The sequence below is a fragment of the Ceraceosorus guamensis genome (assembly GCF_003144195.1).
Source record: "Ceraceosorus guamensis strain MCA 4658 unplaced genomic scaffold IE81scaffold_101, whole genome shotgun sequence".
Taxonomy (NCBI): Eukaryota; Fungi; Basidiomycota; class Exobasidiomycetes; order Ceraceosorales; family Ceraceosoraceae; genus Ceraceosorus; species Ceraceosorus guamensis.
In genome coordinates, this window is record NW_020290096.1 from 8693 (window position 1) to 28728 (window position 20036).

General features: G+C 57.4%; 6 protein-coding genes across 6 annotated transcripts in view; 4 read left to right on the forward strand and 2 right to left on the reverse strand.

Annotated features, from left to right (window-relative positions):
- IE81DRAFT_368901 (hypothetical protein) overlaps window positions 1-3942 on the forward strand; it is a gene marked incomplete at its 3' end in the record, with an annotated part of 6428 nt that extends 2486 nt beyond the window's left edge. Inside the window, exons 4-7 of the mRNA XM_025517189.1 lie at window positions 114-2286; window positions 2355-2440; window positions 2515-3785; window positions 3851-3942. Coding sequence (XP_025366826.1) covers window positions 114-2286; window positions 2355-2440; window positions 2515-3785; window positions 3851-3942 — 3622 coding nt within the window. The remainder of the gene's footprint in view (window positions 1-113; window positions 2287-2354; window positions 2441-2514; window positions 3786-3850) is intronic.
- Window positions 3943-4469: 527 nt separating this feature from the next.
- IE81DRAFT_13498 (hypothetical protein) lies at window positions 4470-7141 on the forward strand. The gene is made up of 7 exons (XM_025510297.1): window positions 4470-4669; window positions 4785-4818; window positions 4914-5387; window positions 5461-5700; window positions 5806-5951; window positions 6021-6928; window positions 7003-7141. Exons 1-7 carry the CDS (start codon window positions 4617-4619, stop codon window positions 7083-7085), a joined length of 1938 nt encoding a protein of 645 aa, XP_025366827.1. The 5' UTR covers window positions 4470-4616; the 3' UTR covers window positions 7086-7141.
- A 721-nt stretch (window positions 7142-7862) lies between these two features.
- Window positions 7863-10656, forward strand: IE81DRAFT_306226 (hypothetical protein). The gene is made up of 4 exons (XM_025512342.1): window positions 7863-8895; window positions 8975-9640; window positions 9765-10032; window positions 10123-10656. The coding sequence occupies exons 1-4, from the start codon at window positions 8236-8238 to the stop codon at window positions 10512-10514; spliced, it is 1986 nt and encodes a 661-aa protein (XP_025366828.1). The 5' UTR covers window positions 7863-8235; the 3' UTR covers window positions 10515-10656.
- Window positions 10647-12743, reverse strand: IE81DRAFT_368904 (putative RSA4-WD-repeat protein). Its single transcript, XM_025517190.1, has 2 exons — window positions 10851-12743; window positions 10647-10783 (listed from the first exon to the last, which is right to left on the reverse strand). Exons 1-2 carry the CDS (start codon window positions 12657-12659, stop codon window positions 10673-10675), a joined length of 1920 nt encoding a protein of 639 aa, XP_025366829.1. The 5' UTR covers window positions 12660-12743; the 3' UTR covers window positions 10647-10672.
- Window positions 12744-14236: 1493 nt separating this feature from the next.
- Window positions 14237-15047, forward strand: IE81DRAFT_13543 (hypothetical protein). Its single transcript, XM_025510300.1, has one exon. The coding sequence runs from the start codon at window positions 14506-14508 to the stop codon at window positions 14935-14937; it is 432 nt and encodes a 143-aa protein (XP_025366830.1). The 5' UTR covers window positions 14237-14505; the 3' UTR covers window positions 14938-15047.
- Window positions 15048-17329: 2282 nt separating this feature from the next.
- IE81DRAFT_13564 (hypothetical protein) lies at window positions 17330-18298 on the reverse strand. Its single transcript, XM_025510302.1, has one exon. The coding sequence runs from the start codon at window positions 18038-18040 to the stop codon at window positions 17480-17482; it is 561 nt and encodes a 186-aa protein (XP_025366831.1). The 5' UTR covers window positions 18041-18298; the 3' UTR covers window positions 17330-17479.
- Between the last annotated feature and the right edge of the window lie 1738 nt (window positions 18299-20036).

Genomic DNA, 20036 nt, shown 5'->3' on the forward strand with positions numbered 1-20036 from the left:
GCACGCACTCTGCTGATCACACCCCGCACGCACTCTGCTGATCACACCCCGCACGCACTCTGCTGATCACACCCCGCACGCACTCTGCTGATCACCACCCGCACGCACTCCAGCCTGGGCATCTACCTCATCCACTCCAGCTTTACCATGGCAGAACTCTTTGCCATGTCCGGATTCTACCTCGTCGACGCGTCCCTAAAGACTGGCTTGAACGCAGCAAACGAGTCGGTGCGCCTCATCGACGGCATCTTTGGCTCCAACGAAACGAGTCGAGCGCTGGCATCCTTCATTGGTCTTGTACGTCGCGAGCTGCTCTCAGACGAGGAGTATGCAGCGGCCACCGGCGGTCACTGGTGGGGTCTGGCAGCACTGACAAAGGCCTTGACGACATTTGCCGTCGTGCAAAACGCAACGTATCGCAGAACGGCGCATACACACCGCATGCGCGTGCTGTACGATTGCACGCTGCTAGGAGAGGCAGAGTATCGCGGCTGGAAAGCTAGCGCCTTGATCGTTGGCCCAGGCAACTTCAACAAAGCCAAGTCCAGTCCGCACACCACCAAAGCATTGCCTGCTCCTCCCAGCGCCGAGCCTCTGACCCCACCCACCGAAGGCTTGCTTGCATCCATCAAGGGGCGCTTTTCTCGTGATGTGACACCGAGACCAGAGATGGCTGCTCGCAGATTGTCCCGCGCATCCTTGCTTTCCGGAACTGGCTTTGAGGAGCCCTGCTTTACGGATGTGACCTCACCGCGTCGCCCAGACTCGCTGCGCTTGTCTCCTCGCCAAGCAGCTAGACAGACCGACTCTGTCACTCACGACTTGCAATTCCTGGTCGGCGCCGAGTGCGACAGCCAGAGTGAGAGCGATGACGACACGGTCGCTTCGACCGCAGGGACCGTCTTGGGACGCACCAAGATGCAGCGGAGCCAGCTACCCCGCGACGTCCAACGCGTCATTTCGAATGCGGACGATGCGGGGCTGCGCAAGGGCGTGGTGCTGGAGCCTGCATCAGCGTCAAAGGCTCCAGTACGGCAGGTCGTCAGGAGACAAGGACCAAAGGGAGCGCGAGAAGAAATTTTCGAGATTACGACAGAGACTGTGGAAGTGGTGGAAACGACCACAACGGTTCAACAAGGCGCTTCCAAGCCTGCTCAGTCTGGGCCTTTCGGATTCCGCAAAGCGAGCCCTTTCAAGGCTTTGATGGGTCAGTCTGCGTCTCCTGCGCGTCGACCTCAGGTGACACGAGATGATGTCGAGGATGACTTGCGGGATTTGACACTGCGCGAGCGCGAGGAGCAACAGATTGCAGAGGAAGAAGATTGGACTCAGATTTTGAGCACGCCTCGTGGAGCTGCTGCCGCTTTCGCCAATGAGAATCGCGATGGGGACGATGCTCACAATTCGCAAGTCGTAGAGCTCCTGCACAGTGCGATGGATGACGGTCGCATCCCCACGGAACCGAACGGTGGTCCAGCAGCTTCGATCGCCGCGCGCTCTCGCTCAGACATGCTCGAGCAGCCGGATCAAGCACGTCAGCGACTTCAAGTGACGCTCAAGACAATGACGCGCAAGCTGACGCAGAGGAAGCGGGTCATTCGACGTCTTGATACCGAATACGATCAAGATGAAGGACTAGTCGCAGGTCCAAGCAGCGACACGCCGTCGCAAGCTTCAAGCTCAAAGTCCGGATCTGCAACCCAACTTGATCACATCAAACACAGAGCTGAGCAAGGCAAGTCAGCCAGGACCACATTTGGCTTGCAAGACGCCTTCACACGGAGCAAGAAAGCAATGCCAACTCCTGTGCAAAAGGACGAGGCGCCGAAAACGCTCGGTCTTGGACTGCACGTCTCTGGTGAGCAGACAGCTGCTGCGACGAATCAGAGTCAACCGCGGTCGAGTCAGCGGGACTCGCGCGACTCGAATGTGCAACTTTCAGCCTCGTCGAACCGCACGAGAAGCGGGCTTCGAGACTCGCGGCAGCAGCCTCAGGCGCCGCCTAGAGGAAATTCCAAATTACGCAGTGGCCACTCCCACGCCCTTCAAGACGATGCGCACAAGATGCTCCCCGAGCCTCCCGCATCGAAGCGAAGGTCGCGAGCTCTGTCGATTACATCTGTGCAGTCCTTTAGCTCTCGCATACACACCTCGACGACCTCCAGCACTCCCCGTCAAGGAGAAGAAGAGTATGGGCCTGGCTCCTCTTATACCCTCTTCCCAAAGCAGCATCTGGTGACCAATCTGCGGCGTTTCATGCGCCACGCAAGTGCGGCCTACGGTCAGGTGCGTTACCCCTCGGCAGCGTCTGCAATGGCGAAATCTGCTGACGCATATGATGCTGCGCCCGCAAGAATTTCATGCGAATCTTTGGGATTGGCGAAGCAGACGTCATCTTTGGCGATACAACGAAGCACCATTCCAACGTCTACAGCTTTTGGTGAGAATATGCGCTGCTGCACGCTCGCATTGCTGCACGCTTGCATTGCGACGCTGACTTGCCCCCCCTCCCAGCCACCACGTGGGCATTCCCACAGACCACGTCCTGCTCAGCTCTTACACCGAGGGTGGCGAAGCGCCCTTCCATAGCCCCGACATTCCACCCGTAGTCAATTACGTCAGCATCGACGACGTCTCGAAAGCCATCGTTCTCACCTGCAGAGGCACGTTGGGACTCTCTGACATCTTGACAGATCTCACGTGCGAGTTTGAAGATACTTGGGTGGATGGCGGCAGACCGGATCACGTCTACAAGGTGCACGCTGGCATGGCTGCTTCAGCCAGACGCCTCGCCTCCCCTGGCACCACGGTCCACAAAACGCTGCGTCTGGCGCTCGAGAGCAGGCCAGACTATGGTCTCGTGCTGACAGGGCACTCGCTAGGGGCAGGCGTCACCTCCATGCTCGCGCTCGATTGGAGCTCCCCAGCAGACGTTTTTCAACAACGCATGCTCGCTCGGCCAGAGGATGCCGCAGACGTCCGTCATCCTCGCATCTATACGCCTTTCGTCACGTCCCTCGATTCTGGTCTGCCAGCTGGTCGTCCTATCCACTGCTTTGCATATGGTCCACCCGCCATCATGACGCCAGATCTGAGTCGTTACTGCCGAGGTCTGATCACATCCGTGGTGCACGCGTTTGATATTGTGCCTTGCTTGTCGCTCGGCACTCTGCACGACCTGAAACGCGTTGCTGCGTCGTTGAGTCACGAGCAAGAATCAGCCATGGCCCAAGAGGTGCTCGGTCGAGTCGTCGGCCTGTACCAGCGGCGTCGCCGTCTCCAGGGCGATGTTCCGACGTCGAATGCACAGGGAGCACCTGCGATAGACGCTACGCCTCGGCCTACGGACGTGCCTCTCCACGAACGAGAGCAAGAGCTGGAGCTGAAAGAGCTCGCTGCTGGCAGACCGCGCAACAGAGCTGGTGATCCCGGCTACAAGGACCCTCGTTTGACCGTCGAGCCAGAAGAAGCGACGAGCGCGCCTACCGACAGTACGGACGGAGATTTGACAGATTGGCTGTGGTCGCTCATAAAGACGATGCGCGCGGACATGTCTTCCCTCAAGCTCGTTCCTCCGGGCCAGGTGCTTTGCATCGAAGCTTGGGCCGTTTACGTCACGCCAAAGACGCGCGGCGGATCCACGTCGATGCGCGGACCCGAGGCGGCGGATAAACAGCAGTCCGAGGCGCATCGAGTCGTCTTGCGACAATGCGAAGACGTCGAGAAGCGATTTGCGGAGCCCATCTTTGCCAGATCGATGATTCGAGATCACGTCCCCACATCTTGTGAGTGTCGGCGCGTCGAGCCGCTCTTCAATTTTCGAACGCTGACGGTGACTTGCGCAACGCAGACGAGCTCTGCACGCAGCTGCTCTTTGACAGCGTTATCTCGCAAGAGGAGAGGGAGGAAACGGACCATCGCGAGTCAAGAGGAGAGTCTTGAGGTGGCGAGGGGCACAGCACCATCCGACGGTTACGAAGCTCGTTGAGCCAGGCTCCTTTCATCTGTAATTTTACATCTAGACCGCACTTTGTTGTCTTCATATCATCCCTTGCTCGCACATCACTGTGGCAGCTTTAGCACAGCACTAAGGATACCTCCTGTGAATATTCCCGTGGACTCGTGGTACAGCACGACGCACTGCTCACCTCGCTGCTCACGTGACTGCTAGTCACGAAACAAGAATAGTACTCACACTCAAGACTGTGACTCATCACACTCACACTCAAGACTGTGACTCATCACACTCACACTCACACTCACACTCTGACTCGAGACTACTCTGCTGCCGCCATTTGGGGCCTGCGTGACAAAGCTGCATGAAAGCTCGATCGAAGGAGGGTCAGGCAATCTGAGCGGTGCACGCCACGCTTAGCTTTGCGCCCACGCTTCTATACATGCATGTGCGCGGTCAAATTTCGCGTGCGCACGCGTGAGATTGACTTGCAGGAGCGGTCGTCATCCTCCGCCATGATGCGGAGAGCACGACTTGGACCCCAAACTGGCGGCAGCAGCGCCGATCTCGTCTTGCTTCCCATACGCACACTCACTCGCTTACTCGCGACTCTCCAATCGAGCCAGTCGAATGCCACATCCCGTATTCAAACGGATCTGCAATGCTTCCTGAAAGTCAACCGGCTGGCAGGGCACGCTTGAGCTGCGCACCCTGGTGAGTCTGGCTCGACGCGAATGGCGAGGGGCCAACCCCGCCTGACCATCTGCAGCGGCAGCATTTCAAGCAGCTCAACGTGACACGCTCTCTCGCTTGATATTGCCCCAAATAGTCGCAAACGCAAATCCAAGTGCGATGAGGGCTCGGTGAGTGGGATCGAAGGCTCCGCATCAAGCCTTTTCAGCGCATACAACCTGCTCAACTCACCGATCTGTTGTTGTGCACGCCCCCCCCCGCGCAGCCTTGCTCGTCCTGCGTCACGCACGCCACGACCGACGCGTGCCAACCGCCCACAGCGTCTACAAGTCGAGCTGGAGCCAAGCAATCCCGTTTGCCGCACGCGTTGGCAGCGACGTTGCAGCAAACAGGCACCAGCAACAAGCGAGCGCGAAGGGATTCTGGCTCGCGCGCAGCTGGAGTGCAGAGCTCGGAAGCAGTGGGTCACGAAGATGTGATCGAGCAAATGGACAAGCTTCGAGAGGAAATGGACAGGCTCAGGAATAGGCTGGTGGAGAGACAACGTCAGAGCGAGCAGCAGCAGCAGCAGCAGCAGCAACGAGCATCTCCAGTGGACGACATGGTCCAAGGCCACCTGCCTGCTAGACAACATCCCAACCCTCTGCCACCGCGAGACGCTAAGCTGCAAGCTCTCGTGCGAACCATTTTTCCATCGCAGAGCGATTGCGAGGTGCTCCTAGAGTACGTCATGCAAGAGGTGAGTCACGAGCGTTTTATGGCTTGAGTAAGGTCGTACTCTCGCGGCTGAGGCCTACTCTTCCGTTGCGCAGCCCGAGTGGCTGGTGAATTGCGTGACGTGGCAGTGGATTTTGCCCATTTGGTCCAGATTAGTGTATGGCTGCCGAGTGAGACAGGTAGAGGTTGCCATCCTAGCTGGACTCCTCACCGTCAGCTGCGTGCTCCTAGACGAGACGCCGCACGTCTACTACGAGCTCAGTGCGCCTCCGGTCGTCTTGCAAAAGCCGTTGCTCGACTTTTTGTGCGAATTTGTCAAGAGCCACGAGCAGCCGGCTCCGCACGTCAATAGGCCGGACGATCCCGAGCTGCTGGACAATCTCATCGTGTATGCCCTGGTGGCAGAATTTATGCGCATAGCAGGCAGGCGAAAAGCGGAGCTTGGCGCTCTTTCGAAAAAGGTCATTCGCGCTTCCATGCAGCGCTCGGGCTTCATGGACGAATCCTCGCTCGCCTGGTCCAGGTTTGATGATCTCGAGCGACAGACTGCTCGACGAGTAGCTTGGCACATTTTGATCTGCGAGAGGTGAGTCGCGCTTCTCTTCCACCGCAGCGCTTCCACTGCTCACACGCGCGCATACATACACCTTCGCAGGTGGGCAAGCATCTACGTGCCTGTGCCGTCGCCGATCGAGCTGCGCAAGGAACACGTCAAAGTTCAACATCCACGCTGGAAGACTGGCCATCTGACGCGCCCCTTCCGCGCCCACCGGGATGCAGCCCTGTCGCAGGAAGAGCCGATCGTGTTGCGAGCACCTGCGCGCAACGTGCCTCGCGTGTTCAGGCTCAAGGCGGACGATGAAGACGACGATGTGGCAAAATTTGGCGAATTGATGATATCCGTTTCCGCCATCACACCCGACATTGGCAGCTACCTCTCAGCCGTCACTGCGTGGCGAGCATCGGTCAGCAACGACAGCTCTCCGTCGGACTCGGCTTCGACTTCCGCATCCGCTGCTCGCCGCGGGTCCGAACACAAACGCGAGTCGCTGCTTCACCAGGGCTTGGCGCTGTATGAAGAGGTTTCTACGTGGAAGGACGAGCTGCCGCAATTCATGCAGCAGCTCTACACACTGGATGGCAACGACTTTCACGCTTGCCGAAGGGCGAGTCAAGCAGCCATCGCGTTTACCGGCGCCAGATCGCTCATCACTGGCATTCTGAGCCCCTGGGTCACAGAACACGTGTACGAAGAAGGCGCTTCCCCCATACACCTCAAGATGCAGGGCCTGGCTGTAGCGAATGCCGAAGCGGTGGTCCGCAGCATCGAAGTGACGCGCACTTTGCTGTCCTGCAAGCGCGCAGTATACTTTGGATCCTGGGCTGCGTATTCCTTCTTCAATGCCGCTACCACGCTAGCGATTCCTTTGCTGGGCGCCACCCGGTTGGGTCAGGAGGCAAAAGGTACATCTGGTCGCCTGGCCAAGATTTTTGTCGGTTTCAACCAGACCAACTCCAATCCACAAGCCTCGTTGGCAAAGTTCATCAATGGCGTCCAGAACAGTGAGCGATCAGATTACTGCTTACCTAGCGACGGTCTTGACACGAGCAAGTCTGCCGGCGGATCCGGTGGGCAGCAAGCATCGGTCGCCGAGCACTTGCGACAACTCGCGCCAGACATTTTGCGCTTGTTGCATCTGCTTCCAGATCTACGCGGTAGCCCTCTGGGTCAGGAGACATCGCAGCGCATTTCCACCCTGATCGATACGTTCAAAATCAACCAACAGCCCACCACCTTGTCCACTCCTTCTGCGGCCGCCAGACCCATCGACTACACAGCGCAATCTTCCGCACAAGCGCCAATGCTCTCCACGCCAGGTTTCGGCTCGGACAGTGGTGTCTCTTTTGACTCGTTTCCCGGTCCTGCGCTGGTGGAGCAACAGACTCCATCTGGGTTTGGCGGCGTGGCAGATTGGAGGGATGTCCGGGGTTTCGAAGTGCTCGACTCGCTCGTCTCGCTCAGCGATGAGTGGTGGAATGACCTCATGAGGGGCGCTGTGCCAGCCAATGGTACCACTCCCAACCCTTCCCAACCCCCTCCTGGCGCTCCCCCTTGATCGCGTGCACGTACCTTGTTGTATATCATGACTAAGCTTCATCGCACAATCCTCGCCCCTTTCGCTGCAATCATCTTGATCACGTTTCGACGTCTCTTTAGCGACGATCAAGTGTGAGCGTGGATCACGCGCCGCAACAAGTCCGGCTTGCCAAGGCTCCGCGGCACGCTGGGTCAGCAGCGGCATGCCGAAGGGACGACGCATGCCGGCAAGCCGCGCGTCAAACGCAACGAACCATCATCGAGGCAAATCGAGCGCCACGATGTTCCTGCATGCATCATGACCGGGGCACTACGCGTGCCCGCCGCGGGCCGCCCAATGGCTGAGTTTTGGTTCTCTGGCGTCCAAATCCGATGGAACTCGATGTGAAAAGCGGATCGGGGCGCTGTTGCGATCGACTGAGTCAGCCGCACGTACGACGCCGCTTATGCTCTTGGCTGTTCCGCTGCGCGACGGAGACGTGCAATCAGGCCGTGATGGATGGATGGATGACCTGGCTGGAAGCAGAAGAGTCTTCCGACGTGAGCCCTTACATCATTTGCACGTCCTATCCCGTCGCAGTTGCGCAGGTTCCTCAAAATATATAAAGCCCACGACTTGCTTCGTGGTTCTTGTGGGCTTACGTGCTGCAACAACAAGCGCGCCAGCTTTGTGCCGACGCCACCGCGCAGCCTATCTCTAGCGAGCCTCTCTTCCTCTGCCACTCACGTGCGCGCACACAAACTCGCCCTTGCACACACACACACGCACACCATGACGTCCAACGATGTCAGCCTCAGCTGGCATGATCTCACATTCGACATTCCCATCCCTCGCAAGACGCTCAAAGCGCAGGCTCAAAAGGCGCAGGAGGAGGAGCGGCAACGCTCAGCCAACGCAGCTTCAACGGATGTGGAAAAGTCGGTCAAAAAAAGCGAATCATCGGCGGATGGCGTACCACCAGCCGTCACGCCTGCGCTCACTGCCACGAACTTGGCGGACGGGCATCGCAGGCTGCTCGACAATGTCTCTGGCTCTGTTCGACGAGGCGAAATGGTGGCCATCCTTGGCGCATCGGGTGCTGGAAAGACGACACTCTTAAACGTCTTGTCTGCCCGCCTGTCCAAACTTGGCAAGCTCGACGGTCAAGTGCTGTTCAATGGCAAATCACGCGACCCTGCCACTTGGAAGCGCACCGTCGGCTTTGTGGAGCAAGATGACTTGATGTTTGGAACGCTGACGGTGCACGAGCAGATTAGCTACTCTGCTAGGATGAGGCTGCCGGATTCCATGTACGATCGTCAGACGAAGATGGATCGTGTCGAAGACATTATCCGCATGCTCAGGTTGGAAAAGTGCAGAGACTCTAGAATCGGAGATGCGCGCACCCGCGGTATCAGCGGAGGGGAACGCAAGAGAACGAGCATTGGCGTGGTGAGCAGGCAAAAAGCACCATGAGCAAGTTTGCATCTAGTGGCCGACTCATCTCTTCCCTTTTTTCGTCTCGCTCCAGGAACTCGTGAGCGACGTGTCTCTGCTGCTGCTCGATGAGCCAACGTCGGGTCTGGATGCCTTTGCCGCCCACTCTGTGGTGGAGAATTTGCGCAATACGACCAAGGAAAAGAATCTTTCTTGCTTGATGACGATCCATCAGCCATCTTGGGCGCTGCTCTGTCTCTACGACCGCATCCAGCTGCTCGCTCAAGGCCGCGTCTACTACGAGGGACCTCCTCGAGAGACGCTGGCATGGTTCGACGGTCTCGGATATCAGGTCCCAGAAGGAACAAACCCCGCGGACCACTACATCACTCTGGCAGAGAATCCAGGAAATACAGCAGAGGGCGCCAAACGCATAGACCACTTGATCAGCGCATGGCACGAACGCGCTCGTAGCGGCGCCTCCACGCCCGCGGTCGCGCTGACCGATGCTTCGGGAACGAAGCGATCATCTGCTGATCTGGCTCGCGATGGCGAAATGTATCGTCATTGGCCTGCTTCTTGGCTCTCCGAGCTGGCCGTTCTCACCGAGCGCAATTGGCTGCAGCTCATTCGCGACGTGCCCACCATCATTGCCGTCGTTGGCCAGACGGTCATCCTGCTCATCATCATTGGTTTCGCATTCTTCCGACTCGGCTACGATCAAGGCGATGTTCTCGCGCGCATCGGCGTCTTGTTCTTCGTGAGTGTGCAACGGTAGCAGATATCGCGTGCGTCCCCCCTGTTGAGTGCGCCTGACGAGACATTGTGCGCATCGCGCGCATCTCCTCTTCCTCTCTCTCTCTCCCCCTCACACACGCGCACAGCTCCCAATCAACTCGACTTTCAGCGTATTTCTGCCAGTGCTAGCTCCCTTGGCGCTTCAGAGAGCTGTGATGAAGCGAGAGCGCTCGGCAGGCACCTACCGAACATCGAGCTTCTACATGTCCAAGATGCTCATCGAGGTTCCCAGCAACGCCGTTCAGCGCATCCCCTTTTTTGCGGTGCTGTATTGGATGTGCGGCCTGAATCCTAGCGCGGCTTCCTTCTTCATTTTTGTCGCTCTCAACTTGATGCAAGTCATCGTAGCCACTTGTGAGTGCAGCGCGTGTGCACTCGTAATCGCTTTTCATGTCTGCCCCCCCCCCCCCCCCGCGCTGACATGCGCCGGACACCCTGTCGCAGGTCTGGGTCTGTTCATCGGAAGCGTATCGCCAACAATTGAGCTTGCAAACATCATCGCTCCACTCATCAGCGTCATTTTCCTCCTCTTTGGCGGTAACCTGCTCCCATCTCCTCCTCCCTGGTTCGTCTGGCTTCGATGGATCTCGCCCATCACCTACACCTACATGGCCCTGGCCCAAAACGAATTTGCAGGCGCACAATTCTCTTGCGGCAATGCGGGTGCTGGGGGACAGTGCTACAGCACGGGCGAGCAGGTTTTGCAGCAGTACAACCTGCAGACGTTCACCATTGGCGAGTGCGTCGGTTTCTTGTGCGCCATCGCTGCCTTCGTCGCTGTCCTCGGATACGTGGGCTTGCGCGTCACTGCCCATCCCAAATTCAGATATCATTAGCCACGCAGAGACACCCTGAGAATAACGACACATGCCCAAGCTGAACCACGCACGACGTATAGATGTACAATACCCAACCGCTTATTTGCGAAGAATCTTTCCGAAGCCCAGGCAATTTCACGCATGATGAGCGATTACCATCCAACCCTGTGTGCAAATCAATTACGCCAAATTTTGACTACACGATCGCGACCGCCGCTGACAACCTTGTCCGCTGCAAAGTCCACGCAATACACCTCATCCTCGTGACCAGGCAGATCTACTCGAATCTGTGGGTCAAAAAGTGGCGAGAAAAGTCAGCACGCTGTGCAGCGCACTTGTACACAATCAACCCACCTTGAACGTCTTGAGGTCCCACAACTTTAGCGTGGAATCTTTGGAAGCGCTGACGAGAATCCTGCTGTCGGCGCTCCAAGCGATCCTGTACACGCTGGAAACGTGACCTCTAAGCGTGGCTACGAACTTGCCCGTCTTGCCATCCCACACCTTGATCGAGTTGTCAAAGGAAGCAGAGGCGATCAGCCTTGCGTCTGGAGAAAAGGCTACGTGATTCACCGTCTTTTGATGGCCTGTGAAGCGGGACAATGGTCGTTTGGGAGTAGCGCCGCCTTCAGCGCCCAAGGAGACGTCTCCGGAGATTTGAGGCGGCCAGAGAAACAGCGTGTGATCATCCGAGCCACTGATGGCGCGCTCAAACTTGTTGTTCGATGTCGATGCATCGTAGCGAGTCTGCGCAGAGGCTTGCGCTGCCAAGTCGAGCTCTGTGTATTGCCCTGCATCGGGTGCACCAACGATATCAGCGGCACTCCTAGCTCGCTGCTCCTTCAGCCTCGTCTGTGCAGCCTGAACAGCGCTAGGTGAAGGTTTGGCGAAAGAGCCAGTGTGGTCAAAGGGACCAGTCCTGAGCGTGTGATCGGTGCTTAGTGCCAGCGTGTTGACCCAGTGCGCATGATCGTTGAGCGTCCTGATCAGCTGACCCGTCTGATCGTTCCACACCTTGACCGTTCTATCGCTCGAGGCAGTATACAAGGCACCCTCACCGCCCCATCTGACCACATTGACGCTAGCACTGTGTCCTCCCAGCGCAAAGCAGAGTGTGCGATTCGACACGTTCCATACTCGCACAGTGCCATCCTTGGAGGAGGATGCGAGACGAGGTGAAGTGGTGTTGCGGTGAATCGGCTCCCAGGCCAACGAAGTGATCCATTTGGTGTGGCCCTTGAATGCTCGTCCCTTTGGACCAGATGCTCTGGCTAATCGCCTCTCCGCCACTGTGGGTCTGCCCTTCTGCTCCTCATCTTTCTCCTGCTGCTGCTGCTGCTGCTCCGCGCTCTCTGCCGCGACGCTCTCCTTGGATCTAGCAGCTGCCCCCCAAGCTCTGCGGCCCACCTTTCCATCGCTTGCATCCATGGCATCCCACACCCACACATCGCCGCTCATATCTCCTGTCGCCAACCTCCTCTCTCTGCCTTCCCACTCTGCGCAGAGCACCCACCCGCTGTGTCCAGTCAAGGCGTGCAGGGGAAGCTCCGAGTCAATGTCCCAGATGCGCGCACTCTTATCTCCCGCGCCTGTGCATAGCAGTTTGGAGGAAGGTGAAAAGGTGCTGCAGAGGATGGGCGAAGAGTGACCAGAGAGGGTGCTGCTGCATCGAGTGACGGGTCTGACGCGAAAGACTGCCTGAGGTTGAAAAATGACTTGCAAGACGTCCTCTGTGCTCAATCCCAGTTTTTGAGATTGCCAGCTGGACAGCACATCCTCTACGATCGACTTGTGTATTTGTATGCGCTGATTGCTCGTGACCTTGCCGCCATCATCCCCGACCTGCGCCGCGACATCCGGCAGATTGACGTGGAAAGCATACGGTACGTCCTCCTCCTCCTCTTCCTCTTCCCCCGCCTTCTTACCAAACTCTCTCCTCAGTCTGTTGACCACCAATTCCAGCTGCTTTGCGGTTGTATCAGCTGGCAATAGGATATGATTGCCCAAATCCTCTCCATCTTGCCCCGATCTGAATTGAATGACGATCGACTTGGACGAAGGGCCGTGCTTGCCCGATGCTGCCAGCGCTTGGGATTCGCGCGCAGAGGCTTCGTCTGCCAGCCGTTGGCGCTTAGCTGTGCGTGCTGGTATCAGCGTGGCCATGCTGCGCTGCTTTGGGATGGGATAGAGTAGCAGAGGCCAGCACTGTGAAGCGAGGGTGGGTTTAGTGGGAGGTGGTCAAGGGGCGTATATGCGTGCAATTTTGAATGTATGCGGGTGCATACACAAACCCATGTAAATCACGATTCGCGAGTTTGACAAAAAAAGTTCGGCTGGAGCGGCAAGAGTCACGTGATCCCTGGGATGCCCCTTGTGGAGATATGCGGGATTCAAGATTGAAAGTAGAATTAAAGCGCCCACCTCAAAACACGCGAACACAAAAGGAAAGCATTGCATTTCGTCGGTTCCGATGTTTGACTTGAGATCATGTGGCAGAGATGAATTCTGAACGCCAACCAAGAATCACAATGTGGAAGTCAGGCGCACACACATATATATATATAATCGTGAATCTAATATACGTGCCCCGCGGCAGCTAGGCGTGCGCGCGCCGCGGCTGTCAGGGATTCGAGTCGAGTCTTGAGTTAGTCGCGCGCGATGAGCGCTGCAGGGCACGGAATGCCGAGGCTGAGCTTGGCTATATAGCTGCTAATACTATTGATCACTCACCGCAGACTAGCTGTGTGACTGAAGGGTGAGCCCGCGCGTGGCGTGGATGCTTGCGCGCTGTGCCCAAGTCAGGTCAAGACTTTGATGAATGTGTTTGCTTGCTGCTGCTGCTTGATCCCTTGAATTCATCCTCCTTACTACCGCATCCCTGTCGAACACCGCTTGCGGCCATTGCTTCGCTCGCGCCATCCCATCCCAGCTAATCGGACTGCGCAAGCCGACTGCTGGCACACTTGACACGCCCCTCGCACCTCGCACCTCGCACCACGTACGTCCCTACGACTTGAACCCGTCTCAGCGGCGCGCACACGTCCATCCCTGGCCCTCGACGGCTTGAGCTTCACAGCGACCTGAACAGCTAAGCATAACCTGCGACCTCTCGCACACGCGACACGCGAGTCAAGATGCGCGTCGTTGATCGCACGCAAGCACTAGCCTTGATCTGTTCCTTCCTCGTCGCAGTGGTCATCGTGCAAGCGCAAAGCACCAATCAGCCACAGTCCAATTCCAGTCAGGCTCCCAGCTCGGGTAGCAGCAGCAACGCGCGTGAGTGATCGAGTAGAATGTCAGCATGGAACGGGTCGACTGTATGTGTGGCGCGGGAACAGGCGACGCTCATTGTGCGCAAGAGTGGAAGTTGTGAGAGACGCGAGCTCGCTCAGAACAAAGGGCGGCCTCACAGAGGCTTCACCACTAAGGATCCCTGTACCCAGCAGCGCGAACTCAACAGCTTCAGCTGACATCGAACGCTACTCCTCTTGCACTCGTGACTCGCAGCACAACCCACGGGCAATAACACGACGCCAGCCAACGGCAACGGTACCACATCGGGCAATTCTACAAACACCAACGCTACTCAAACCACTACCACCCAAGCCAACTTTCCCACCGCTCCAGTCTTTACCACTGGTGCGCTGGCCGGAACCCAAGCGGCGCCCGCACCTGCTGGCACTGCTGGCACGGGCAGTAATGCGGTGGGACCCAACGATGGTTATATCGCTGCGGCGAATAGGCTGTATGCTGCTGCTGGCATCTCTACCGTCGCTCTGCTCGGAGCAGGCACTTGGCTCATTCTCTGAGGGAATCACTGCCCTCTAGCACTGCACCTACCAGGTGTCGACCATGCTGCCGATGCCCGTGCACTAGCAACTCTCACTCTGCTTGCGGTACGCGCTATGCTGCTAGGGGGCCATTTTGAACACCTGGCGATGCGCCTCAACGACGGCCAATTCGACTGTCCAAGAAGCGAGCCAAGCTCCAAGAGATTTGTCTCTACTCCATGAGGCTCATCTTCCACATCTGCATCTACTACGGACAATCGCTCAATCGGGACCTTCTCGCATTTCTGCTCTCACCCCAAACTCATACCGCTCACACTTGCTCACGAACGCAGCCGCGCTCCGCACCCCGCTCTCCACAGCCTCACAGCCTCCACTCTCCCCGTCTCTTCCGTGCGCGCGCAACTCACCCCTCATCCCAGAATTCGAGCACGCAAAATCGCATCTCTGCTAAGAGACGTACGTCACATCCAACATGTAGTCTAAGCTTCTCCTCTCATATCTCGTCGACGCGCACTCTTGGTCTCCTGTCTACATATCTATTACTTCACGTTCGCACGCCGATGCTCTCATCTAGGGGCGTGTGTGAGCGGATCGGGTGTGGGTGTGGGGGCCAGGATGGCCTGCATAGCTTTGTGGTTCGCAGTACGTAAGAGGTAGATCGAGGGCGAGGGGCTGTGGAGTTGAGGGTAGGTAGCAGCGACGCACTTTACCGCCTCGCTGCCACGACGTTGCAGACCACACGCACTTTTCTCGGAAACTCGTAAAGCCAAAGTCAATCGCAGCGCAGCGCAGCCCAGCGCGATGCCGTTGTCTCGCAAACACACGACTTTTACGCCGAAGTCGAAAGAGGGCTATAATTGCAAGCTGTCATGTTTGCCGAGTCAGAGTGTCGAGTGCGACGAGACGAGACGAGACGAGACGAGAGGAGGCTGCACGCACGCATGGATGGATGGAGGTGGTGTGCGGTGTGCTTGGAGGCCAAAAGAATGAACACCAGCCAGGACCCCTTGTCGAATGCGATCGCGGATCTATTTCCAGCCCTCCCTCGGCTTCACGAGGAGCTGTTGCCGTGTGTGGGAGCATGCATGACTTGCGTGGAGTTCGAAGAGACGCAGCAGCAGCAGCAGCAGCATCAGCAGCAGCAAGCTCTTTGTGTGTACCGGTACCTACACGGTTGACGAGTTCAAGCATTTGCACCTCGTCGATAAAAGTGATTGATTGAGTTTTCAAGCTTCACTTTTTGTCATTCAAAATTTTCCAAGGACTCGCATGCATCTATCTCTCTCCCTCTCTCTCTGGGGTAGGCATTCACAATTCGAAACTTTCATAGTTCGTGATAGCTGTTGGCGAAGCGAAAGCGCGACTTTGAAGCTGTCAGCTTTCTTGGAACATGATTCACTGATTGGGCGGGCAGTAAAAGTCAACGAATCTAATTGATACCCAAGATCATCTTCGCAGACCCAAATTGGTATGCTTCTTCTCGTATGCTGAAACTTGCAGCGGCTCACAAAGGGCGAGGGCGTGGCAGGAGAGGCATGGGGGGGGGGGGGCGCTGCTGGGCGCTGATTCGCGCTGCATGATCGCCTGCCTGCCTGCCTGCCTGCCTGCCCGCTCATGTCGATCATGCAGCAGCTTGCTGCATGGAGCAGACGCCATCGCGTAGCTCAGAGCTTATGTACTCAAAAGACCGCTGGTGGGGCCGCATATTATGCTTTGCGGGCATCAGTAGGCCCGGGGGGGGGGGCAAGAAACGATGCAACTAAGAGCACGCTCATCGCGATCACGATCGACTCGTGACTTGCGCTTGTTGTAATGCAGGAAGAAGCGCGGGGTCTGAGGCGAATAACCCCATGAAATGCGACGCGGTGTATCAAGTCCACGCACGCATCATCGTCAGGTGCATGAGGACTCACGACTTTGACTTGGATTGAACGGGGTTTGTGATTCGTGATTGCAATCAATCAAGAATATATATGCTAAGCTACTCGCTGATGTTGCGCGGGGGCTACAAGGAGCGGCGCGGGTTGGGACGTGCGCTGGCTGGCTGCTGCTGCTGCTTGGTTCGCGCGCCTTGCTACCGTATAAGCATGCAACCGGATCCCTTTCTGGTCGCACTCGCACTCAAGACTCACAACTGCTAAATCTCATATACTGTAGCTGCTGACATGCAGTACGGTAGTCGTGAGATGTAGAAGTAGTCGTAGAAGTAGTCATAAGAGTCGCAAGCCGGGGGTTTGCTGCATGTCGCTGCTATGGTGCTTCGATCGCGCCAGCTGGCTTGAATGCTGCACGCTACCGCGAGCCCTGACGATGATCACGAATGCACCCTACACTCTTCTGTCAGTCGTGAGTTCTGTCGCCTAGCTCCTGCAAGGCTGAGGCAAGGCTTGACAGGCGCCCTCCCGCTCGCTGCATGGCGTGCTGCACTGCACTGCACGTCTTATCCACGATTGCATTCACGTTACCCTCCTCGCCCCCGCCTCCGCCTCGAGTTCTTCTTTTCGAGCTTTGCTGGCCGCACTTGCCGAATGCAACTCTTGACTCGCGCGCGCCGGCCCTTTGACTGACTGCCCTGGCCTGTCCCATGAGTCTTTGTAGTCGCGCGGCACCGCGCGGCACTCCGACTGCGCTCACAGTCAAGAGTCACGAGTGCATGGTCATTGCGTTGCACTCACGACTCGACTGTGCGTGCAGTCAGAGTGCGTTTCTCTCGCTGGCTCGCTGGCTCGCCGCTTGCCTGCCTGCCTGCCTGCCTGCCTGCCTGCCCGCCTGCCCGCCTGCCCGCCTGCCCGCCTGCCTACCTTTTTGGCTCTTGCTCCTAGCGTATTTGTGATCCTGCATGCATGTCTACCGCAGTGGAAGACCGCTCGCGGTACGCCGTGCCATGCACAAGCGAAGCACCGCACCGCACAGCACCGCACCGCACAGCATCGCACAGCACAGCACCGTGCGCGCATTTCACGTTGCCCCCGGGAATCATGAATGAATGACAAGGGCGGGTCAGGGACGGGTCGAGTGTGAGCCAGCTAGCCAGCCATACAACTCAGTGTGAGTCAAGTGAAGGCGCGCGCGCGCCAACGGGGTCGGTCCCCTCCCGCAAATCAGCACACACACACACACACACACACACACACACACACACACACACACACACACACACACACACCCTCGTCTCGGCACTTCGAGGGAACTTCAGGACCAAGACTTTGTCGACTTAGCCAGCCGTTTTGGGCTCATCACACTTGACGCTTCATCGAACACACACGTCGAACCATCGATTTGCCGCGCACCTCGCAACTCACGACTGCACCTCGCACTGTCGACTGCGACCTTGTATTCTGCACCCTCGTCTCCTCTCCTCTCCTCTCCTCTCGTGTTCGCACCCTCCTTTTTGCGTGGGCACGCCGCACGATCGTCTACAACTTTCCAACGACGTCTTTGTTCTCGACGAGTCCTCGCTCCTTGCACTTTCTCCCAGAGCATCGAGTCGGGGTAAGGCAAGCTGGCAACTTTACAGGAAGACAACGAGGCAAGTTCGACAAAGCTGGGGAAAAGGCAAGAAAGAAAGGGGGGGGCATTCATAACAAAAAGGGGGTGCAAGCTAGGGTTCACGAAGTTTCCCCCACAAGTGCGCTCGCGGGCGCATCGATCCGACGAGATTTCGAGCGCTGTCAACACGTAGCGCGGTCTACCGGAGGAATCAGCAACAGTCAGCAGAGCCCCCCATAAACATCGATCGAATCGGATAGGCATCGGGGGAGATCATCAGCGCCCCCCCTCGCACATTCGAAACTTGGCGGAACGGAGATCACGCGGCGGCTCACGCGACGGCGCGCCGGGTGTTGGGGGGGGGAGAAATAATTCGCAATCACGAATCGGGATTCCCAGCTCCCGATAGATTACTTGGGACTTGGTGGGGAGATTCTTGGCTCGCGACCTATTCGTAATCAGCGAGCACCTCCCCATTGCGAGCCTCTTCTGGTTGCTCATCATGTGTGAGTACGTCATTTCCCAAGCGATACATTCCGGCATGCGCGCGGTGGTGCAAAACGTAGTCAAGTTGGGGGGGCATGCATGAGCTAGGATCAGCATTCGAAAGGGAGAGAAGTGGGGTCGGTAGGCGCGGCATTCGGGCTTTCGCGAATAGCAGCCTTGGACACGGCGTGAGGGCGGGCGGGGGACGTTTTGCTGCCTTTTTCGAAACGTCTGCATGGGGAGCAGAGCAGGGCAGGGCAGAGGTGTGCGCTGCATTTCTTTGCGCAAAACGCGATGCCCCATAGCAGTCAAGAGTCACGTAGAGAAGTCAGAAAGAGTGGAACAGAGCGGTGCGCATGCATAATGCGCAACGGGGCCCATGCGAGCAAATGTGAATTCGGAATTGCAATCACAATCGTGAATCCGAATCAAAAGGCCGGGCGGGCTATAGCTGTAGCTGTAGCTGATGCTCGATCGGTGCATGCCGCCATGTGCAAGGCGTAGCTAGCTGGCGCGGACGCAGCCAATTCTTGCTCATCGGAGCCCAAATAAGACGGATCGAGCCGGATTTGGAATTTTAGCTCGGTATATGAATGGCTACGATGCTTGCCGAATTGCTGCTGTTCAATGAATTGAGCAGCTGTAGCTAGGCAAGACGGACACGCAGCTATGGGCTCCGAGGAGCTCGATCGCAATCTAGCACGGACTTGGGCGGACAAGGAGAGCGCGCTTGCCTCGTGGAGGAGGAGGAGCTGCTGTGCTGGGCGGACGGCCGTATGGCGCACGTGCTGCTGTTTGGGAGCGTTATTGCTTCATGCATGGGCATCACGAATGCGCACGACGCACGCGAAATCGATTGGCGGAAAGCAAGCAGGCAGGCAGGCAGGCAGGCAGGCAGGCAGGCAGGCAGGCAGGCAGGCATTCCATCGGTGGCTGCGCTTTTTGCTCCATGGGTTCATGATCGCGACTTCTATAGCTGCATGGTGCTGCCGTCGCATCGGATTGCGCGCAGACGTTCAGAGGCATGCAGACCAGCGTTTTTTGTTCGGGAGCCGTTTGCATGCAGTGCTATAGCAGGGAGAGGTGCGGCCGGGCATGTATGGAGCCGAAGCAAGACGACGTTCGAGACTTGACGAACATCGCGAGCGCTGCATGGGGAGGATGAGACGTTATGGCGCTGTATACAGCCGCAGCGCAGTCACAGTCGAGAATTCGATTCCCATCGTGCATGCACGCAGCGATGGCGAGTAGCGAGCGCGTCGCGCGGCGATCGTCACTATACATGGTGTCAGACTCGTGACTCACGCGACTGTGACTGTCCTGCTCTACTGGGCTTCGTGGTCGCTGAGTCAGGGCTATGATTGGGCAATGAAATTAATGCCCAGCTAGCGCAAATGCTCTAATTTGCATGCGAGACAGTCTTGCATGCCCTTTGGAGGTCTGCGCTCGCGGCGCATTGGTGCATATAGCCCTTCGCAAGAGCCGCTGCATGCTTGCTCAGCGCACAACCTTGCAAGATCGAGTCCTGATGACCGACGTTTGATTGGTCTCATCGCAAATATTGGACCAAGTGCCGCGATTCTGCGCGGGGTGTTGCACCCATCGTTCGCTACTGGTCAGAAATGGGCGCTGCGCTGCTCTGTTCTGTTCCCTCCCAGCCCATGTTTACATGTACATTATGTACATGTAGCTGCGTGCCATGGAGCAGGAAAAGGACCGGAGCAGCGTTGTTCCCACGCCGCACACTGAGGACTGCGTGGAACACTGCGAGTGT

Coding starts and splice junctions, on each gene's coding strand:
- IE81DRAFT_13498 (XM_025510297.1), top strand. CDS start 4,617: ATGCTTCCTGAAAGTCAACCGGCTGGCAGGGCACGCTTGAGCTGCGCA. Junction 5,952..6,020: donor CACATTTTGATCTGCGAGAG/GTGAGTCGCGCT, acceptor ACACCTTCGCAG/GTGGGCAAGCATCTACGTGC. Junction 6,929..7,002: donor CATCAATGGCGTCCAGAACA/GTGAGCGATCAG, acceptor TCCGGTGGGCAG/CAAGCATCGGTCGCCGAGCA.
- IE81DRAFT_13564 (XM_025510302.1), bottom strand. CDS start 18,040: ATGCCTATCCGATTCGATCGATGTTTATGGGGGGCTCTGCTGACTGTT.
- IE81DRAFT_306226 (XM_025512342.1), top strand. CDS start 8,236: ATGACGTCCAACGATGTCAGCCTCAGCTGGCATGATCTCACATTCGAC. Junction 8,896..8,974: donor AGAGAACGAGCATTGGCGTG/GTGAGCAGGCAA, acceptor GTCTCGCTCCAG/GAACTCGTGAGCGACGTGTC. Junction 10,033..10,122: donor GCAAGTCATCGTAGCCACTT/GTGAGTGCAGCG, acceptor ACCCTGTCGCAG/GTCTGGGTCTGTTCATCGGA.
- IE81DRAFT_368904 (XM_025517190.1), bottom strand. CDS start 12,659: ATGGCCACGCTGATACCAGCACGCACAGCTAAGCGCCAACGGCTGGCA. Junction 10,784..10,850: donor GGGACCTCAAGACGTTCAAG/GTGGGTTGATTG, acceptor TTTGACCCACAG/ATTCGAGTAGATCTGCCTGG.
- IE81DRAFT_13543 (XM_025510300.1), top strand. CDS start 14,506: ATGAGGCTCATCTTCCACATCTGCATCTACTACGGACAATCGCTCAAT.